At 40.5% G+C, this 20,016-nt stretch overlaps 2 protein-coding genes across 2 annotated transcripts in view; one reads left to right on the forward strand and one right to left on the reverse strand.

Annotated features, from left to right (window-relative positions):
• Taf15 (TATA-box binding protein associated factor 15) overlaps nt 1-9,668 on the forward strand; it is a 33,941-nt gene extending 24,273 nt beyond the window's left edge. Inside the window, exons 8-16 of the mRNA XM_029546079.1 lie at nt 295-329; nt 929-961; nt 2,127-2,236; nt 4,122-4,251; nt 5,755-5,847; nt 7,416-7,497; nt 7,600-7,688; nt 7,814-8,309; nt 9,555-9,668. Coding sequence (XP_029401939.1) covers nt 295-329; nt 929-961; nt 2,127-2,236; nt 4,122-4,251; nt 5,755-5,847; nt 7,416-7,497; nt 7,600-7,688; nt 7,814-8,309; nt 9,555-9,594 — 1,108 coding nt within the window. The 3' untranslated portion in view covers nt 9,595-9,668. The remainder of the gene's footprint in view (nt 1-294; nt 330-928; nt 962-2,126; nt 2,237-4,121; nt 4,252-5,754; nt 5,848-7,415; nt 7,498-7,599; nt 7,689-7,813; nt 8,310-9,554) is intronic.
• A 4,645-nt stretch (nt 9,669-14,313) lies between these two features.
• Heatr9 (HEAT repeat containing 9) overlaps nt 14,314-20,016 on the reverse strand; it is a 10,011-nt gene continuing 4,308 nt past the window's right edge. The window contains exons 7-15 of the mRNA XM_021214032.1: nt 19,744-19,801; nt 19,235-19,365; nt 17,797-17,979; nt 17,292-17,381; nt 17,089-17,208; nt 15,860-15,933; nt 15,422-15,473; nt 14,985-15,071; nt 14,314-14,762 (exon numbers count right to left, since the gene is read on the reverse strand). Of these exons, the coding sequence (XP_021069691.1) occupies nt 14,397-14,762; nt 14,985-15,071; nt 15,422-15,473; nt 15,860-15,933; nt 17,089-17,208; nt 17,292-17,381; nt 17,797-17,979; nt 19,235-19,365; nt 19,744-19,801 (1,161 nt within the window). The 3' untranslated portion in view covers nt 14,314-14,396. The remainder of the gene's footprint in view (nt 14,763-14,984; nt 15,072-15,421; nt 15,474-15,859; nt 15,934-17,088; nt 17,209-17,291; nt 17,382-17,796; nt 17,980-19,234; nt 19,366-19,743; nt 19,802-20,016) is intronic.

The raw sequence follows: 20,016 nt of genomic DNA on the forward strand, positions 1-20,016 counted from the left end.
GTTATGGTTTGAGTAGTAATCTTTTGACTTGGGGTTGGGAAGATGAATTTTTTTTTAACATAAAGAATATACTAGATGTGTTATAATAAATGTGAAAAGACAGCTTGTGGAAATAAGTTCTTGGGAAAGCACTTAGATTGAATCATTGAACTCTGAAATGGATTTACTGGAAAGTTAGTGGTGCTACTATTTTCCTAGGCACTCTACTTGTGACAGTTAAGTGTAGATTGAGCCCAGGGCTCAGCACATTAGAGACTTAAGGAAGAAATCATTTCTTCAATTTTTCCTCTGCAGTGGTGGTGACCGCGGTGGCTTCAAAAATTTTGGTGGTAAGTGCTGAGTATCCCAAAATGTTTCAGTGGAAATGCTATATAAATCTAAAAGCCACCAATATTCCACAGATGCAGTCTAAGCCCTTCTTACTCTCTTGAGGCTCATGTGTTGTGTGCATTACAAAGTACTCTCTGTATACACGCTTATATCAAAGTACATATTAAAAACCAAATCTGATCTCAAGTAGTCCAATGCGTTCTCTACACAGTGTATTTGCATGAAAGAGTCTGTGACCAATGAATGAGGACTTCACTGGGTTTTGACAATAGGGTTTTTTTTCCTTTTATAAAGGTAGCTGACGTGGTGTTTTAAATTATTAGGGGTTTCCAATCAGCTTTACCAACAGTGCTTGACAGAAGTGATACTAGAATAATAACAAAAGTGGGTGCTGTCTTGGACAAGGCTAAAGAAATGTTGGCATTCGTCTTGATTTCCTAAACTTTAAATAGTAAACATTTATGTAGTTATTTTTAAAGCTGTGATGATTGACTTTCAAGGATTTGAAGTACTGACTTTACATGCTTTGGTTATTACCGTTTCCTTTTTAATTTCAAATAAGTTGTCTTAGACAGCCTTTCCTTTTCTTCTCCCATAGGTCACAGGGATTATGGACCCAGACCAGATGCCGGTAAGAATCGTGATAGTTTGGTTTTCTACCTCTGAAAGATGAATTAATGTGTTTGGAGGGGTAAATACTGGAGGGAGGTTTAATTTAATTTAATTTAATTTAATTTAATGGTGCTGCCAGATCTGGGGAATTTGACTTAAAATAACAATTCAGTGATCTGATTAGAAAGCTTGCTAGAGAAACTGCTATGTTTGTGCTTTGTTGTTTGAAGGAACATTCAAATTTTTACTGCTAATAAGCATAATGCAGTCTAACTAAAGACAAATTTGTTATCTTAGTAATGTAGAGGTAAAAGAAAGCTGTTTAAATCTTTCATTGAATTGGTAGTTTTAGTGGGCATAAGAAAGTTGTTCATGTACAAGGGAATTGTCTTTCTCTGGGTAGAAGTCACTAATTTTATGTGGCTTTTCATTTTTAGATGAATTAAAGGCTGTAGACTTGCTTTTGGAGCCTTTTGAAAGTTAAGATTTAGAGGTTAAAATCTATTTGAGTAAAAATATTTAATATATATTGAAATCAGAACTTTTGTTTTTATTAAGATGCCAAAGTATTCTATATGGATGGCAATTTCTGAATTATCCCTTGATGGACTGAATTTTTATACAACTTTCTTACTTTGTTGTACTAATCCAAAAGTGTGCGTGTAAGGTAAGGTGTGTGTACCAGGTGCTCTTACCTTCTGATATATACAAGGCTTTTTGCAGTGAATGGGAAACCAGCAGTTCTACTTGGCTGGCTGGCTTGAGTGTCAAGTGTCCAATTTGGGGGAATTGTATACTAGAAAGCCTTTTAAAAGTATTGATTTGTCATTCGTATGACTATATGAGTGAAAGTTCTTCAGAGAAAGGTATGCTAATTAACTTTCTTCATCTCTTCATGAGCTTTTGTCCTGGATCTGAAGAGTGATATTTTTAACATCTCCCTTTATTGGTCTATATGTATTTCAGAGTAACCTGCACTTTACCTGTAGTTTTGTTATAAGACTTGATCTTCCATACAACTACTGTGAATACTTTGCATGTTTATATAAGGTTATATGTTGGTCCTTATATTTGGTGCTTCGAAGCAGTCCGTTACTAGTCAATAAATTGTTTTTGATTACGGAACAGGATGTAGTAATTTAAGGGAAATATATATGAAATTGACCGTAACTTTTCCTCCTTAGATTCAGAGTCTGATAATTCAGATAACAACACAATCTTTGTGCAAGGACTTGGGGAGGGTGTGTCTACAGATCAAGTGGGAGAGTTCTTTAAGCAAATAGGAATTATCAAGGTAAGTTAAAAGTGTCACATTGAAGATTTCATAATTGTTAATATTCATATAAGATACATACATTGCATTGTAAATCTGTATACTCTAGTAAGCATTATCTAAATCCTTTAATGCATGTACTTCCCAAAGTCTGTAGGCCTTTGCTAAGTGTCTTATTTAGCTTTCTATTGTTGTTATAGACTATTCTGGCCAAAAGAAACTTGAGGAAGAAAGGGTTTATTTTATTTGGCTTATCTTAGTCCATCATTGAAGGAAGTCAGGGCAGGAACTGAAGTAGAGACCAGGGGGAACACTTTACTTGCTTGTTCCTCATGGTTTGCTCAGCATGCTTTCTTAGACTATGCAGGATCATCTCTTCAGAGGTGGTAGTGTCTCCAGTTGACTGAGCCCTCCTACATCAGTCATCAGCCAATGTGGTGGAAGCATTTTCTCAGTTGCTGTCCTCTTTCCAGATGATTTTAGCTAGAGTCAAGTTTACAAAAAAACTGAGGAGCGTACTAAGTTTATTTAAAGTACATGAAGGTTTTATTTCTTGCTCATGTTTATCCTTGTTCCTGTGTTTAAGCTTTATTCTTGGATTCTGAAATGCAAATATATGTAAACTAAAGTTATTACTAACAACTTATGCTTAATGTCTGCACTGCATTAGTTCATTATCTTGTGATTGTTCTGTTGTTGTTCACTTAATTTCATGCATGTACTTCCTATCTTTAACTGAAAAGCAGGTCTAAGGAAATAGTGGTCAGTCAGTGTTACTGTGTTCACTGGTCCTTGTTTTGGTATTTGTGAAATTACTTTTTTTTTCCTTATTGGCAAATTCCTGTTTTGTTGGGTTTTTTTTTTGTTGTTGTTTTGTTTTGTTTGCTTGCTTTTTTAATTTATACCTGAACCACACACAAGTTCAGAGCTTTTCTTTGTTTTGAGATAGGGGCTCCCACTGTGCCTGGGTTAGCCTCAAACTCAAAATCTTGCTGCCTTAGCCTCCTAAGTACTGGGATTAGAGGGACAAGACACCATGGCTGCCCACATATTTTTAATAAATGAGAACTGTCTTCTACATTCATCCCAGCCAAAGCCCAATGGCTATCTTAATAATAATGCATTGATTTTTATTGAAAGATTCTTCCTAACCTTTAAATGTTTTACAGAATATGTATTTTTTTAACATTATCTACATTTGGTTTTTATGGGTTTAAATAAATTACACATAAATAGCATGCCATTTTTTTAGGGTTTTTGTTCTTTGGGGTCATTGTTACTGTTTTTGGTGGTTCTGGAAGTGGAATCCACACCTTCAAATATGCTAGCTCATATTAGATTTTTTTTTTTTTTTTTTTTAAGTTCTAGCTATCCTGGAACTCACTATGTAGACCAAGCTGGCCTCAAAATATTTAAGTTGGACCTTACTTTGCATCCAGAGTACTGGGATTAAAGGCATGTTCCATTACTGCTGGCTCCTGACAAAATTTTTATAGTTTTTCTCTTACTTCAGTATGTAAAGTTTTCAATATCCATTCCTATAGATAATTTCATTTTTATATTAAATATATGTTATTTTGTAATATGGATGTATGGATCCCTTTAAGAAAAAATCATTACCTGGCTGGATAGGTGGCTCCACTGTAAAGAGCATGTACTGTTCCAGAGGATCTGAGTTCAGTTTTTAGTACCCATGTTGGGCTGTTTACCACCACCCTGAACTTCCAGCTACAGGGAATCTGAGGGTTCTGGTTTTCTAAGGGGACTTGAACTCACGCACACACCATATACGTGCATACATGTATGCAAATAAATAAAAATAAATTTTTGAAAAAAATCTTTACCTGAATAATGCGTGGTTACTTATTCCTTAAATACAACATCAATTTGGTCTTTTTTTTTTTAGACTAACAAAAAGACTGGAAAACCAATGATAAATCTTTATACAGACAAAGACACAGGAAAACCAAAAGGGGAAGCAACAGTGTCATTTGATGACCCTCCATCAGCTAAGGCAGCCATTGATTGGTTTGATGGTATGCTCCATTCCTATATTTAAATTCATGTATGTGTTTGGGTGCTTTGCCTGCATGTATGTCTATGCATGATTTGTGCAGCTGGTGCCTTTGGAGGCCAGAAGAAGATATCACATCCTCTGGAAATGGAGGCATAGGTGGTTGTGAGCTGTCATGTAGGTGCTGGGAATCAAACTTGGCTCCTAGAAAATCACCCAGTGCTCCTAACTGTTGAGTATCTCTCTAGCTCTTATTTTTGTACACTTTGAAGAAACATTTTCTAGCCTGGAAGGCAAAACATATTCTGAGGGATAGTGGTTATTTTCCTGTTTAATAGTGGTCAAGACTACAACAAGCTTGTGCTTTTATGTGCTTGTAGATATAAGATGAGGTATATCTTTGTTTGTGTTTGCTTAATCTTACTTGCACATAATTCTAACCCTGATACAGGTACAGAAAGTTGGCTTGGTTAACATTTGCCAGCTAGGCATCTTCTTCAAAACATGTTGCAACCTTTCAAAAACAGTGCTACCAGATGAGGACCAAGTGTTCGAGCATGATCATGTTTGGGACAATTTTACAACTAAATCTGAACCCCAGCCTTGCTTACCCCTCCCCCTTTGTTTATTCTAAACTATAAGCACACTGGGAAGCCCTTATGTATCTATAAGCATATGTATGGAGATATCTATATCTATCTCTCTATATAGATATCTATATATAGATATATATTTGCATTAGGTCTTGGGTTCACTTCTCAAGACTAGAAAACAAACTTATCTACACACATTTTTTTTTTAAAGATTTATTTATTTATTTTTATGAGTACGCTGTAGCTGTGCAGATGTGTACAGATGGTTGTGAGCCTTTCTGTGTTTGTTGGGAATTGTATTTAGGACCTCTGCTCACTCCAGTCAACTCCACTTGCTTAGTCTCTGCTCCCTCCAACCCAAAGAACATTGTAGCTGACTTCAGACACACCAGAAGAGGGCATCAGATCTCATTACAGATGGTTGTGAGCCACCATGTGGTTGCTGGGATTTGAGCTTGGGACCTTTGGAAGAGCAGTCAGTGCTCTTACCCACTGAGCCATCTCGCCAGCCCTTTATCTACACTTACATTAGATATTTTTTTCTTTGTCTTTAAACTTAGTAAGAAATAACTATCTCCCCATGGAGGTCTGTTCTGTTTTGTAGATCATGGGTTATATTTTAGCATTGTTTGACTGTTTGGAACGCAAAGCACTAGTATATTTAAATATTATGGGAATGTGTTCATTATTCTTCTGAAAGTAAAAAGAGCCAAGACAGTAACTTTTGTTGGGAGGTAGAGGTACGGAGTGTCATTGTAGCATTCATTTAAAACCCTCTCTTCTTCCCTTCCCTTTTTGGTGAAAAGGTATTAGTGTTTTGAGGCTGGGCCCTCAAAATCTCAGTGATCCTCTTACCTCTCAGCCTTCTTCAGTATTGAGGTTATAAGTGTGCATCACTTTGCTCTGCCTCAAAACTGTTTTTTTCTTCTTAGGAAAAGAATTCCATGGAAACATCATTAAAGTGTCATTTGCCACTAGAAGGCCTGAATTTATGAGAGGTGGTGGAAGTGGAGGTGGACGCCGAGGTAGGATATTTATATTGATCCCCAGCACTATGTAAAGAAATAAAAAGGCCCAAATGCTGCAGAGTTTGAATAAGTCTGTGTTCTGTCCTTGCTTACATATAATTGTTTGTGACTTAAAAATATTATGTATTTTATGTATGAGTGTTCTGCATGTACCAGAAGAGGGCATCAGATCCCATTATAGATGGTCTGTTATCCTGTGTGGTTGCTGGGAATTGAACTCAAGACCTCTAGAACAGCCAGTGCACCGGGCGATGGTGGCACATGCCTTTAATCCCAGCACTCGGGAGACAGGGGCAGGCGGATTTCTGAGTTCGAGGCCAGCCTGGTCTACATAGTGAGTTCCAGGACAGCCAGGGCTATACAGAGAAACCCTGTCTCAAAAAAACAAAACAAAACAAAAAAATGAACAGCCAGTGCTCTTAACTGCTGAGCCATCTCTCCAGCCCCATAAATCTTACTTTATTTTCTGTGTTTTTTTTTTTTGTTTTTTTTTGTTTTTTTTCATGACAAGAGTTTCTCTGTATAGTCCTGGCTATCCTGAAACTTGCTCTGTAGATTAATACTAATTAATCTACATACGGCCTCAACTCAGATTACTACTCCCCATACCCCCAAACACACACAGAAAAGTGCTGGCATTGATGGTGTATGCCACCACCAGCTACTACCTACCCTTTGTTCCCTAGGTTTATTTACCTTTCATCTTTTTTTGTAAATACATTTATTTAATGTGCATGAGTGTTTTGCTTGCATGTATGTACTGTATGAATGCCTGGTGCCCAAGAATGCCTGAAGGGGCTGTTGGATCCTCTAGAACTGGAGTTACAGATGGTTGTAAGCTACCAAATGGGTGCTGGGAATTAAACCCTGGTCTTCTGCAAGAGCAGCTTGTGCTTTTAACCACTGAGGTATGTTCCAGTAGCTAAGGAAGTGGTAGGAAAGGTTATAGAAATGACTTTGTAGTGCTCTTACAGCAGTGGTAAAGGAGCTCTGAAGCAATTGTTTAAATGGAACCTACTTAGGTAGTTGGTCTAACTTTTTAACAGCATTTATTTGTGTGAGCACATGCATGCCATGGTGTACATGTGGGGTTCAGAGCACAACTTTGCTAAGTTAATTGCTCTTTCCACTGGGTGGGTGCCAGGCATCACAGTCAGTTTGTAAGACTTAGAACAAGTTCTATGCTTGCTGTCTCACTGCTAGAACTGACCCAGTTTTTAAGATTCCCCAATGCAGCTTCTTGATTTCTTAAAAAATTTGGTCCATTTCCTCGTTTGGAATTTACCTTACTACTTAGACTTAATCTTTATAACTGAGATTCTCAAACCGTGTAGAATATAAAAAGCAGGCTGGTATATTTTAATACATACGAAGTCCATTAATGTTTGCTATATTTCTTAAGTGAAATCAAGAATGACAGTCTTGCTGTAACAGGAATTAATTTGGAAGGAGTCTGTCTAGGTATTAAACGGCACTTTATTTTTTCATCTGATGCTGTTCTTAAATATCATTAGTGTCTACTGCTGGTTTTTCACTTCTACCTTATCCCTTTTTTCCCCCGCTAGGCCGAGGAGGATATAGAGGCCGTGGAGGTTTTCAGGGGCGAGGTGGAGACCCCAAGAATGGGGACTGGGTTTGCCCTAATCCGTAAGTATGTTGTTTACTTTGGTGGGTGAAGAGATAGTTGGAGGGTATATGGAAGGATTCTGGGTTTATTGGAGACTTGGAACATTTTATTTTTTTCTTCAGGTCATGTGGAAATATGAACTTTGCTCGAAGAAATTCCTGTAATCAGTGCAATGAGCCTAGACCAGAGGACTCACGTCCCTCAGGGGGAGGTAGGCCAGCTCTTTATCTTGTTAGTCCTTTCATTGCTTGTATAATGTGCTTGTCTTCTAACTATCCTTGGGGAGGCTTTGCATTATTAATGCTGGCCTTATTGGTTTATAATTTTATTTTGCAGATTTCCGGGGGAGAGGCTACGGTGGAGAAAGGGGCTACAGAGGTCGTGGGGGCAGAGGTGGCGACCGAGGTGGTTATGGTGGAGACAGAAGTGGGGGTGGTTATGGTGGTGACAGGAGTGGGGGTGGTTATGGTGGAGACAGGAGTGGGGGTGGCTATGGTGGGGATAGAGGAGGTGGCTATGGAGGAGACAGAGGTGGTTATGGTGGGGACCGAGGAGGCAGCTATGGAGGAGATCGAGGTGGCTACGGAGGAGACCGAGGTGGCTACGGAGGTGATCGAGGAGGGTATGGAGGTGACCGCAGCCGGGGGGCCTATGGAGGAGACCGTGGTGGTGGTGGTGGTGGTGGCAGTGGAGGCTACGGTGGAGACAGAAGTGGAGGCTATGGTGGAGACCGAAGTGGTGGCTACGGAGGAGACAGAGGTGGCAGTTATGGAGGCGACAGAGGTGGCTATGGAGGCGACAGAGGTGGCTATGGAGGCAAAATGGGAGGAAGGTGAGTATTCAGATATATTTGTGAACCTTTTTGCCTCAATCTTTATTATTATTATTTTTTTAAGATTTATTTTATTTATATGAGTATGCTGTAGCTGTCTTCAGACACACCAGAAGAGTGCATTAGATCCCATTACAGATGGCTGTGAGCCACCATGTGGTTGCTGGGAATTGAACTCAGGACCTGCAAGAACAGTTACTGCTCTTAATTGCTGAGTTCTCTCCAGCCCCAGCCCCACTGCTTTGTAGGCAACCATTTTTGACTTATTTTTTTTCTTTTTTAATCCCATTAACATCTTTCAGGAAAATTTGTAGTTACTTGTTTATTTCCAAGTTTTTCTTTTATTTTGCAAATTAATAAATGTTTATATTTATTACTTTATATTTGTGGCTATAGAAAATTGGGATTGAGAGATAACTTGACAGTGCTTAAATTACAAGTTCTTGGAGGATTTTCAAACCCTGCATTTATTCTTATACAAATTTCTCTATTTCCTGGAGGTAGTGAAAGCTAGTGAGGAAGGATTATAGTATTTACATATTGTAGCGGCTTCTGTTCCACATATTAACGAGACCTTAGGCAAGTTATATAACCCTTCTGAACAATGGGGCAAATAATATCCAATGTGTAGAATTTGATAAGATTGTAACAGTGGTTTGCCCATACAAAGCAGTGTATAATTGTTTGGTATTAGTAATAGCTTCATCACCATATACTAAACTTATATGTTGCAAGTACTGTACAATAGTATCTATACAACTTTAGTTCTGGTAGTAAGTGACAGATATAGAATTAATACATGAAATGTAAATTTTAAATTTGTTTATTCTGCTATGCCAAGGTTCTGTCTGGACATTAGACTTGGCATAGTACTTGCAAATATTTACAGTGTTCTTGTAGTCCTTGGTTTAGGTGGAAAGTTACTAGAGTGATGGGTAGCAAAGCCTCTTTAAAAACTTTATAAAGTTTTTAAAGCTGGTGAATTAGATTTATTAAGAATATTTTTTTGAGTTTAAAGCCTGTCTGGTCTATGTAGTGAGTTCCAGGACAGCAGGGGCTGTGTAGAGGCCCTGTCCCAAAAGAATACTACTTTCTTGGGATACAGAAATAAGATGTATAGAAAAAATAAGGTTTTATAGAAAATATCTAGCTGGTACAGGTTACCAGCACTCTTAGGAAATATACCATGTTCCTTTGTTAAAATCCTAGAACTTACTTTGGTTCTTTTTTTTTTTTCATCCCTAGAAACGACTACAGAAATGATCAGCGCAACCGACCGTACTGATGACTGTTTCAAATACTCCTTTGTCTCTGACATGATCCATGAGGAATTGTCAGAGTGTGCCTGCTGCTTTCCTCATGGCCTCTTGGGTAGTGAAATTGACATTTGGGTTTTTATTTGGGTGGGAGGGCTGGGGGCAGTTTTCCTTTTAGAAATGTCCATTAAAAAAATCCCCTTTTAGTTTCCCACCTTCTCTTTCCCAACCCTTAAAGCCAAGTGCATTGTAAAATATTGCCAAAATGGAAAGTGTTTTGTAATACTGCAATAAAAGCTGCTTGTTTTTTGTGGACATTGAGTGCATTATTTGTCACACTTAGGACTCAGTTACAGCTAACAAACACTACAGAATTAGAACATTAATATTAACCTAGGTAAATTTAAATGTTATTTCTAGCTATTCTTTATTGCGCTCCTATAACTGAGAGCTTGGTGGGTATAAGGAGTCAGTTCTAGGAATGTCTGTTTAGACTTATTGTATCGCCATGCTATCAGATTTCTATTTCCAGTCCTGGCTGGTGACCTTCAATCCTCCCTACTCCTAAACCTTTCCATTTAGATGGAAAATAGGTGCATAAAAATCTTAACATGTACTGAATAGACCATTTAATCTCCCGGATCAGTTTCTTCTTAGTCTTCCTAACCCGAAGTCTTTACCAACCCACCCAGGTTAGATCAGGTCAAAACTTATGAGTTCCTTAATTTTTAGATTACATTGTATACATACGCAGGCCTTTTTAATTCTACCTTCAAAATATGCCCCAAACCATCTATACTCTTGACAGTTGTAACAAGCTACATTTGTCTCCTTATTAGGACAGTTGCAATAGCCTGTTCACAAGTCTCCCTATACAGCTAAATGATGTAACGATGTAAGTTATAATACTGTCTATCTCAGTCTCTTGACCCCATAATTCTTGGTCATACCAAATAGGCTTCTGTTTCAGTATCATTGTACATCTTCTCTGTGTAGCATTCTCAGATACTATCTATCTGGTCTACTACTTTTTCAATACTGCATGAAATTATGTGTCTACCATTTTCTTTCTTGTTTTTCCTGGTTATTACATATTTGATAACATCTTCATTAGCATATTTGAAAATTATCAATCAGAAAGTGGGAGTTGAGAATAGATACAATTATTAAGCTACCTAGAGCAATGGTTAGTTATGTGTAGAAGCTAGATTTTTTTTTTTTTTTTTTTTTTTTTTTTTTTTTCGAGACAGGGTTTCTATGTGTAGCCCTGGCTGTCCTGGAACTCACTCTGTAGACCAGGCTGGCCTCGAACTCAGAAATCCGACTGCCTCTGCCTCCCGAGTGCTGGGATTAAAGGTGTGTGCCACCACGCCCGGCTAGAAATTTTTGAAAATAAAAAAATGTCCTAGGCTCTACTCAAAATCTGAATGAAGCCTGGGCATTTTTAAAAGCACCCAATGTAACTAGGGAAGAGAGGTGTTTAAGACAGCTCAGACATAAGATGAAGAGAAGATCCTGAAGTTGGGGAATAATGTGTGACCAATGAGACTCAAAGGAATAAAGACTGAAAGACTCCCTCTTGTCTCCTTTTTAGCTTCATAACCTATACCAGTACTCCTACTTAGTACAAACATTGTGAGCTAGTACCTATATGTGAAAAAGAACATGCTTTTTGTCTGAGTTAATGTCCTGGGAAGAGTACATTTCAAGGGAAAAGTTGCTACATGTGACATCTAATCCAAGCACTTAGGAGGCTGAGGTAGGATGATCACAAGCTAAGAGCCAGCCTGGCCTACATAAAGTATAAGATCTCTCTAAAGAGGATCTATTAGGGGCTGGAAAGATCAACTCATTGAACCCAAGTTCAATTCCTAGTACTCACATCCAGGTGGTTTACAGCCACCTCTAACTCCAGTTTCAGGGGTCCTGATGAGCTCTTCTGGTCTCCACAGATAATCCACACACAGGTGTTCGCTCACATATACAAAAAGTGAAAAATGAATAACATTTTAGGTTATACTTTCCACCCTCATCCTGCCTTGTTTAGACAGGGTCTTGTTATGTAGCCCACATTAGCCTGGAATGCTTCTCTTTCCTCAGCCTTGGAAGTACTGAGTTTATGGGTATACCTCCCAACACCATGCTGGGTCTTGTTTCTTTTGTTCTGAGAAGTTTCACTATGTGGCTTTAATGGTCTGGAACTTGTAGGTTGGCCTCAAAACTTAAAAGAGCCCCCTGCCACTACCTCCTGAGTATAGAAAGGTGTGTGCTACACCACCTTGGGCATATATATATATATATGTATATATAATAGATACATATATAATATATATTATATATATATGGAGTATGTCCTATGCATCCCTGATAGCTGCTCACTGGAAGCTAATAATAGCCCTTCTACACACCAAGCCCTGACAACTAAACTGCCAGATTCCCTTAGGGGAGAATTGCCCCTTGTTGGGAACTACTGACTTAGTAAGAAGTTTTGATAGAGAACTGAATTCTGAATGCAAACCTCAAGTAGCGTAATTATAGAAGGCATGGTTTCCCTCTTCTAGAATATAAGCAGCACTTCTTAGAATCTCCCCTGGCAGTGTAGCAGGATGTTCAAAGATAGGAGAGATGTTCTTTCCTTGACTTACTGTGGTTTTGGAAGAATGAGCAATGCCATTCATATTTCCCTGGGCTTCAATAGCTTACAGGTACAAACTGTCGTGGTAAATCTCCAAGCCAAGTATGTCCCGGCAATGAAAACTCAACTCCATATGAATTCAAGCTGTGCGCCTAGATTGGGCAGATCTACCACTACACTATCATCTTCCCCATCTGTGAGACCCCTTATAACTTGCGGTTACTCCAGGCTTGTGCTCCGCTTTCCTTCCACCTCCTCTGTCCTCCGTAGTCCTCTCCCCCTTTCTCTTTCTCTCCCAAAACCTTCAGCCTCACCTTCCCCTCTTTCTCCATCCAATCACTGGCTATGGCCTTTATTTATAAATTAAGGTGGGCTGACTCATTCCTTGTTCTAAGCCCCTCACAGGAGAACAGAATTAACATCAAATATAATTAGCTCCAGGGCTATCCACAACAACAAACATTGTGTTTTTAACTATATTGTTTAAGCTTTCAACTTGTGTAAAACCCTGCCCAGATCTCCATCCTGCTTTGGTCCATATTTATGGTGTCTTCAGAGACATGCCTTATTACTCAACCAGATAACCAGTCACTGAGTTGGCAGCATCTCTGTCCTAATTGCATCAATCCTCAGCAGAAGACAGCACTGAGCATAAGTGGCTGGCTTCATATCACACCTACTATCTGATCTGTCACTCAACCGTAAGATCTAATAGAACTGGTAACACACTCCTCTGTAAGAAATCTTTTCCCCTTTGTTGTGTATAGCTCAGGCTAGCATTAAATTCACTGTATAGAGTTATAGAGATGGCTCATAGGTAAGAGCCTTGCTGCTCTTCAGAGGACCTGTGTATGGTTAAATTAAAAGGAAAAAAAAAAAATCTCACTACGTAGCTCAGGCTGACTCAAACTTACTTGCTAGCCTCTCAAATACTGGAGTTAGGGATATGTACCAAAACACCTGGCAGCCTTTTGAACCTTGAGATTGGTTAGTAGGTTCTGTTGACGGAAGGAAGTTCAGATGGCAATAGATATAAGAGAAAAACTAAGCCAATTTTACAAAGTTAATGGGGTCTTTCCAAGTGAATGGCTGATGTAGGTAGGCAGCAGAAAGCTTGATTTGCTCTGACAAAAGCTTAGTATCCACACTAATCTGGAATACATAGCTAGACACTCTTAAAAAGATCTTTAAAAAGCCAGCACGACACTTCAGTAGATACAGGCATACTCTTTTTGCTAAGCCTAATAACCTGATGCCTGGGACCCAGTGGAGAGAACTGACTTTTCCAAGTTGTACAGTGGTGTATGGATTCATAGACATAGACATGAACTCAAATGAATAAATGGAATTTAAAAATTAAAACTCTCACCAATTTAGAGAGATGAACTGAGGTAGGGGACAAAGGAAATTATCTAAGAGGCGCACTTTCCAGTCTTTTGACAGAAGGCCAGGTCTCTAGTTTTGTTCCTAGATTCTGGGCACTGACAAGGGACTTGATTTAGGGACATGTCCTATTATTTATTTGGTTGGTTTATTGTCAACTAGATAAAATCTAGAGTCTCCTGGGAAGAGAAAACTTTAGTTAAGGCAGTGTCTAGCTCTGATTGGCCTGTGGGCATGTCTGTGGGAGAATGTCTGGATTCCAAACTGATATAGTAGGGTGAATATATATATATATATATATATATATATATATATATATATATATATATATATATTCCAATCCACTGTGGGTGGTATCCCGTGGATATATAAGAAAGCTAGCTAAGCATAAGCCAGGAAGTAGTGTTCCTACAAAGTTCATGCCTTCAAGCTCCTGCCTTCAAATTTATGCTTTGACTTCCCTCAGTAATGGGACTGTGACCTGGAAGTAAAAGCCAAATAAATAAATCTTTTCTTCTCCTAGGTTGTTTCTAGTAATGGTATTTGTCACAACAGCAGCATGAAGCTAAAACAGGAGGAAAGCTAGGCACAGAGAGAACCTTTGGCTCTGCCCTTCCTGCTTTGCTCTGATGAAAGGAAATAAAACTGCATAGAAAGAGCACCCATGGAAAGGAGTCTGTTTCAGTGCAGCCTCAGAGGAGTGAATAGCAGTGGTGATTCAGAAACTAGGTAAAGTGACAAGCAAGTGTTCATTCATAAACGAGAAAAACGAGTTATTTTCTCAGGAAACCATCCTGAAGGAAAGAATTGAAATTAGAGCCAAAAAGGAAACCTATTTTGAGGCAACACCAAGTTCCGGAGTTGTTCCCTGATTTTTGGTTCCCAAGGTCCTGTGGCCTGTGGCCTTTGCTTTTTCGGTTTGGAGAAATAGAATGAGAAAGCGGGTGCCTCTAGCTTTTCCCCTAGCTTGTTGCAGGCCTTTGCGATAAACAAAGGGTTGAGCTTAGCCCGTCGAAAGTCCATGATACACAAGTCGTCTGGGCTCTCTGGCTTCTTCCGGAACCGTGTATGCTCTGTCTTCACAGTCTTCGGTATGTCATACACAAAGAAAACCTTGTTGGTCAGCTTGTTTTGGATCCATGGATTTCTTGAGGCCCAAACAAGTAGTGTTTCTTGTATCTGCATAAAAGCAAAGATCGTGGGGCTGGCATATTTTGTGCTCAGGCTGGGAAAGGAACTAGCTGGGAAAGGGGAAGTTCAGGAGCAGTTACTATGGCTCCAAGGAATCAAGCCAAGGGTCAGTTTGAGGACTTTTGCCCCAATGCCCCATTGTTGACTCTAAACAGATGAATGAGAGGGATATGGAGGAGAGAAGGGGGCTACAGGACAGGAATGTCTTACACTCTTCTTCACAGTCTTGGTCTCTTCTGCATCTAGCATGTCCAGCAGCAAATGGAACACCTTTTCATTACGAATCCCCAGGGCACCCTGGACAGAGAATGAATAACTCTGCCTAAGTAGCCAGCCCCAGGAAGGTAAGATCCCCTATGACCTAGAGAGCCATGTGGTTTCTTTCCTTGGCATTCGGGAATCTAGTTCCCAATATTTATCAGAGTGGAGACCTTTTCTGTTATATTTAAATAGCATCTTTCATACCCACCTATCATATATATCCTACTTATCCCAAGGCTCGGACCTTCAATAGGACTAGAATTCTAAAGTTAATAACCTTCCCAAATTACAGTTCTTTCTTATCTCCAGGAACTGCTCAATCATTTACTTGCCTGCTATCATCAAGACATCTCGAAGAATTGAGTCAGAAAAACAGCCCAGCTTACCAAAGAGATGATTGCTTCCTGACGATCACTGATATCTGGGCTCATCAGTTGCCTGTGTGGAAGGGAATGTATTGTTCAGCGGGAGGGAGGCTGTTTACATCTCAGCCCAGAGTGAGTCCAACATGATGACAAGTGCTGTTAATTTCCTTTCCTTTCCTGGTTTCTCAAATCAGAGAAGAAGCTGGCTGGGACAGATACTATAGTTTGCCATGAAACACTGAAATGATGGTTCAGGGTTTGATTATCACTAGAACTTGATGCCTTCTGAAAGTTCCTTTGGGTACATTGTAGTGAAGTTTTAGAGCAACCCCGAGTGGTTTAAACAAGAACAACAACAGATAAACAAAAGTCCAGAGTCAGAATGACCTGCCCCAAAGTACAGACAAGGTTCTCAGCCAACAACCCTCTTGCCTTCTAGCCCTGTTTAGTTTAACTTACGCCTCCATTAGTTTCATTATTAAAGGCTTCATCTTGAGCACGTCCACTGTTTCAGACACAGCCTGCCTTATTACCTGCAGAGTGCAACCACAGAGAGAGGAAATGCAGAGTGCACCATGGTAGTACTACAGACACCCTTAATAAACACTTGGGTTTTGATACAAAGGGTACCTGCCTGGAGCAGCTCTATAGATGGAGCATTCGAGCAAAGGCAATTACAGTACTGGGAAGGGTGTACAGGCCTTCCTTATTCAGTCTTGGGTTCTGGGATGTTTTCTTGGAGGAAGTGATGATGCAGCTTATAGTTGAAGGATGAGTGGAAGGATGAAGGGAGCAGTTGTTCATTTACTGAGGTAATCAAGGCTTTTCAAAATGTACTCAGTAATTGTACGGGTTCACCAGGCTGTGGACACCCTAACTGCAGCTGGTATAGCTATGAGAAGTAAAACTGTCAGGTTCTGGGCAGGGTGGTGCACACCTGTAATCCCAGCACTTGCAAGACAAAGAGAGGACTGCGAGTTTGGGGCCAGCTGGACTACAATAAGTCTTTAAGGAACCAAGGCCTGGACGTGTAGAGTTCAGTGGCAGAGCACTTGCCTACTTTCCACCAGGGCTGAGTTAGTCCTAAGTACTGGAGGGGAAAAAAACTGAAAAAGTAAACAGGGATTGAGATGGGGCACAACGCAAGCCATCCCAAAGGCACTGAAAACCACTGAGAAGCATTATGAAGAGATGAGACAGCCTACATGTTAGAACAATTTGGAAAGGCTGCTTTCTGTAAAGTGCAATGGGATATGGAGAAAGGCAGGATTGAGTCTGGTCATTTGGGAAAGTTTCCCATAGGACATGCTATTTGGACCATCACTGCCCATCACGTCTCCTGTTGCCCACAGGTTTCTCAGACTCGTGTAGTTGAGCCTGGCTTTGGGTTCCTGATCATCTGAATCTACCTTGCAAGTGCTGGAACTACAAGCGTGTACTACCACACTGGGCTTGGACTAGCAATAGCATTTTAATAGGAAGGGGAAGAAGTGAATAGCAGGGAGTAGCTTGGGTGGCATTTTTATGCCGAGGAACTGCTTAACCAAAGACAAGTAGATTAAAAACACAGACTGTATGAGAGGGATAGGGTAAAAACAGTGTCATACTAGGGTGTGGGGTTTGTTGGGAATCCCCATCTCAAGAGAATAAAGAGGAGAAAGATTTGGGGCTGGGAGCTAGGATCTTACTTGGAAGGGTTCACTATGCATTTTCCTCTTGAGCAAGTCAAATGTAAGTTTCACCAGCCCCTGTTCCTGGATCTTTTCCAGCCCAACAGTCTTGAGCATCTGGGTGGCTTCCAAGCGATCCTAAGGAAAGGCGCAGGGAGGTGTGAAAGACAATGCATCTGCCCCTCCTCTTCTAGTGTGAAGGAAGGTAGCCTAGAGCTTACATCAATGACATTAGAGTGTAGCTGTTCCAGAATGGCCCTGGTGACAGCAGCTGAGTGAACATTCATCATCTTGACCAGCATCCTGAGTGCCTGTGAAGGGTGAGGAGGAGCATGGGAATATTGGTGTGGAGCACGGGAATATTGGTGTACCCAGAGGGGTGTTGATAGCCAAGCAGACCTTAGGGTTAGGCCTAGAACTCACTGGGAACTGGGTGCTTCTTTCTGCCCTCTTGGCCTTTTGAATGAGAGCATAAGTGGATGTGTACACACATAACTAGATGAACACTCATACCAGATATATGTAACATGTGCACATGTATTTATCCATATTCTCCCCCCCCCAGTTGTGTGTTTCCATATTCATAAACACACAGAGAACTCTGCTATGCACAGCTGAAACTTGTTTTCTTTGGGACATGATGGTAGAAGCATACTCTAACCCAAGTCAACACTGACCACTGTTGGCCAAGAGCATCCCATAGATCCCGGCTTCTGCCTCTCATACCTTCATCCTCTGGGACATGGACCCTTGACACAGACATTGTAGCAAGAACTGTTGGACTATGCTGTTGCTGGGCCTCAGGAAACCCAAGCACAGGGCTGCCTCTAAGGATTCTTCATTCAGTGGCTTGTCTATCAGATCCTGCAGCAGAAGCACCAGCTTTTCCTCATATGGGACTTCGGGCTTCTTAGAGGGAAACACAGGTGAAATGAAATGAGTAACACCGTGTTTCCAGCTAGCCTTCTTCGCCTTTTACTTTTTTTCTTTTTTTAAGTAGGATCTCCTTTTATAGGTGATCCCAAACTCAGGATTGTCTTGCCTCGGTCTCACTAGAGCTGGGATTTCAGGGTGGTGCTATACCTGGCTCAGGCTTCATGCTTTCTAGACTATTGCTTCCAACCCGTCTCTCTAAAGTATGCCCGATGCCATCCCACGATCCTCTCTTACTTCCTGCAGTCACCTCCTCTCTCCTAAGTCATATCTCTTTAGAGTGAACTTTTTGAAAGGAACATTACAGTTTAAGAACTCTCAAAGTTCCTTACATAGAGTTAAGAGCCCATTACCTAAGAAGCCCACTAAGTCACATATGATCTAGTGACTAGACCTTCATTTCCTGTTGCTTTTCTTACTCTGTTCCACTTCTACAACTGTCTTTCTTGCTGATCTTTGGCCAGGCCAGCCATGTTTCTGCCTTTGGGCTGACCAGTCTTTCTGTCTGGAACACTTTCTCTCAGGTATCTATAAAGCATCTTCATATCTTTGTTCAAATATATTGTTCACACTGGACCTTCCCTGACTACCATGTCTGAATTATAACCCGTCCTCCTTACTCAGCTATCTTGGTACTCCTTCCTCCCCGCACACTTGTGACCTCTAACATTCTATATACTTTTGTAATTAAATTGTTTTGTGAGTCCCCCTGCTACTCCCAACAAAGGCAATTTGCCTGTTTGGTTTATTGATATATCCCAAGGGACCGACCGTGTCTGGTGCATGATAACTGTTTGATACAAATTTGCTGAATAAATGGATGAGTAACCGATTCTATTTTACATGAATCACTGTTGGAATTAAAGAACCAGGGCTCTAAAGGGGGACATCAGTGAAAGCTGTATCAGTGGACTTTTAGTTTCTGCTCCTTTGTGACAGACATTTTGCTTCAGTGGTCCGTTTTAGAGGTGATGATAATGATAGCTCCAACTGAAAGAGCACAGACATATTGGTTTCTTGCTGAATCTCATTTAATGATTTCAGCTTTACAGAGCTTGTCTGAATGTATCAGCCTATACTTTCATTCAACTTTAGAGGGGACGTCACAAGGGCAGTGTCTTCTATTAAGTCTGAGAGTTAGACAGCCTTCTTCCACTCTCAACTCCCAACCAAAATTACCAGTGACTTTGACCTTCTTTGCCCCAATTATGGATTCTCCATTCTCAATCACCTTGCTCTTAGGCATAGCAGCCCAGGAGTTCAGCACTACTCGTAGCCCCATCAGGGTCTCCAGCCTTTGACTTTCCTTGTGTTCTAGCAACTGTTTGATGAAAGCCTTGATCACAGACTTATCCAAGCAACCTGGACAAGGAAGGTGTTCAAGTCAGAGCAGGGCCCTTAAGGACTGTTCCTCTCTGTAAGGACCTATTGAACACCACTTTACTCTTAAGTCAGGAGGCCCAGCTACTGGTTTCAAGGGGTTGCCATCCTCCCACGAGATCAGAGAGCTGACTAAGCATGAATGCAACTTCTAGAGCCTTCCCTGTCCCTCCCTCTACTCTATCTTTCCTTTTCATCATATCTTCTCTCTGCCCAACAGTGCCCAGGGTGGATCCCAGACTCTGTAGCATGCTAAGGTTGGAGTGTGGTCAACCCCCCTTTTATTCCACTCATACCTATAAGAACAAAGTGACTTTACTTTTGTCCCTCCCCAACTCCCTACAGAGAGTGAGAACATACCTAGGATGGCCAGGGATTTATAGGCCTCATTCTTCACTTTTGCTGAACCAGTTTTAGCCTGATTTAAGAAGGAAATAGTGAAAATACACCATAAAGAAATAGATTTGTCAAAAACCTCAGGGATTGTTTTAGTGTAACTTCTACAACATAGAAATCAGAGAGCGCTGGGCATGGTCGCGCACGCCTTTAATCCCAGCACTCGGGAGGCAGAGGCAGGTGGATTTCTGAGTTTGAGGCCAGCCTGGTCTACAAAGTGAGTTCCAGGACAGCCAG

This window comes from Mus pahari, chromosome 14 (genome assembly GCF_900095145.1).
Source record: "Mus pahari chromosome 14, PAHARI_EIJ_v1.1, whole genome shotgun sequence".
Taxonomy (NCBI): Eukaryota; Metazoa; Chordata; class Mammalia; order Rodentia; family Muridae; genus Mus; species Mus pahari.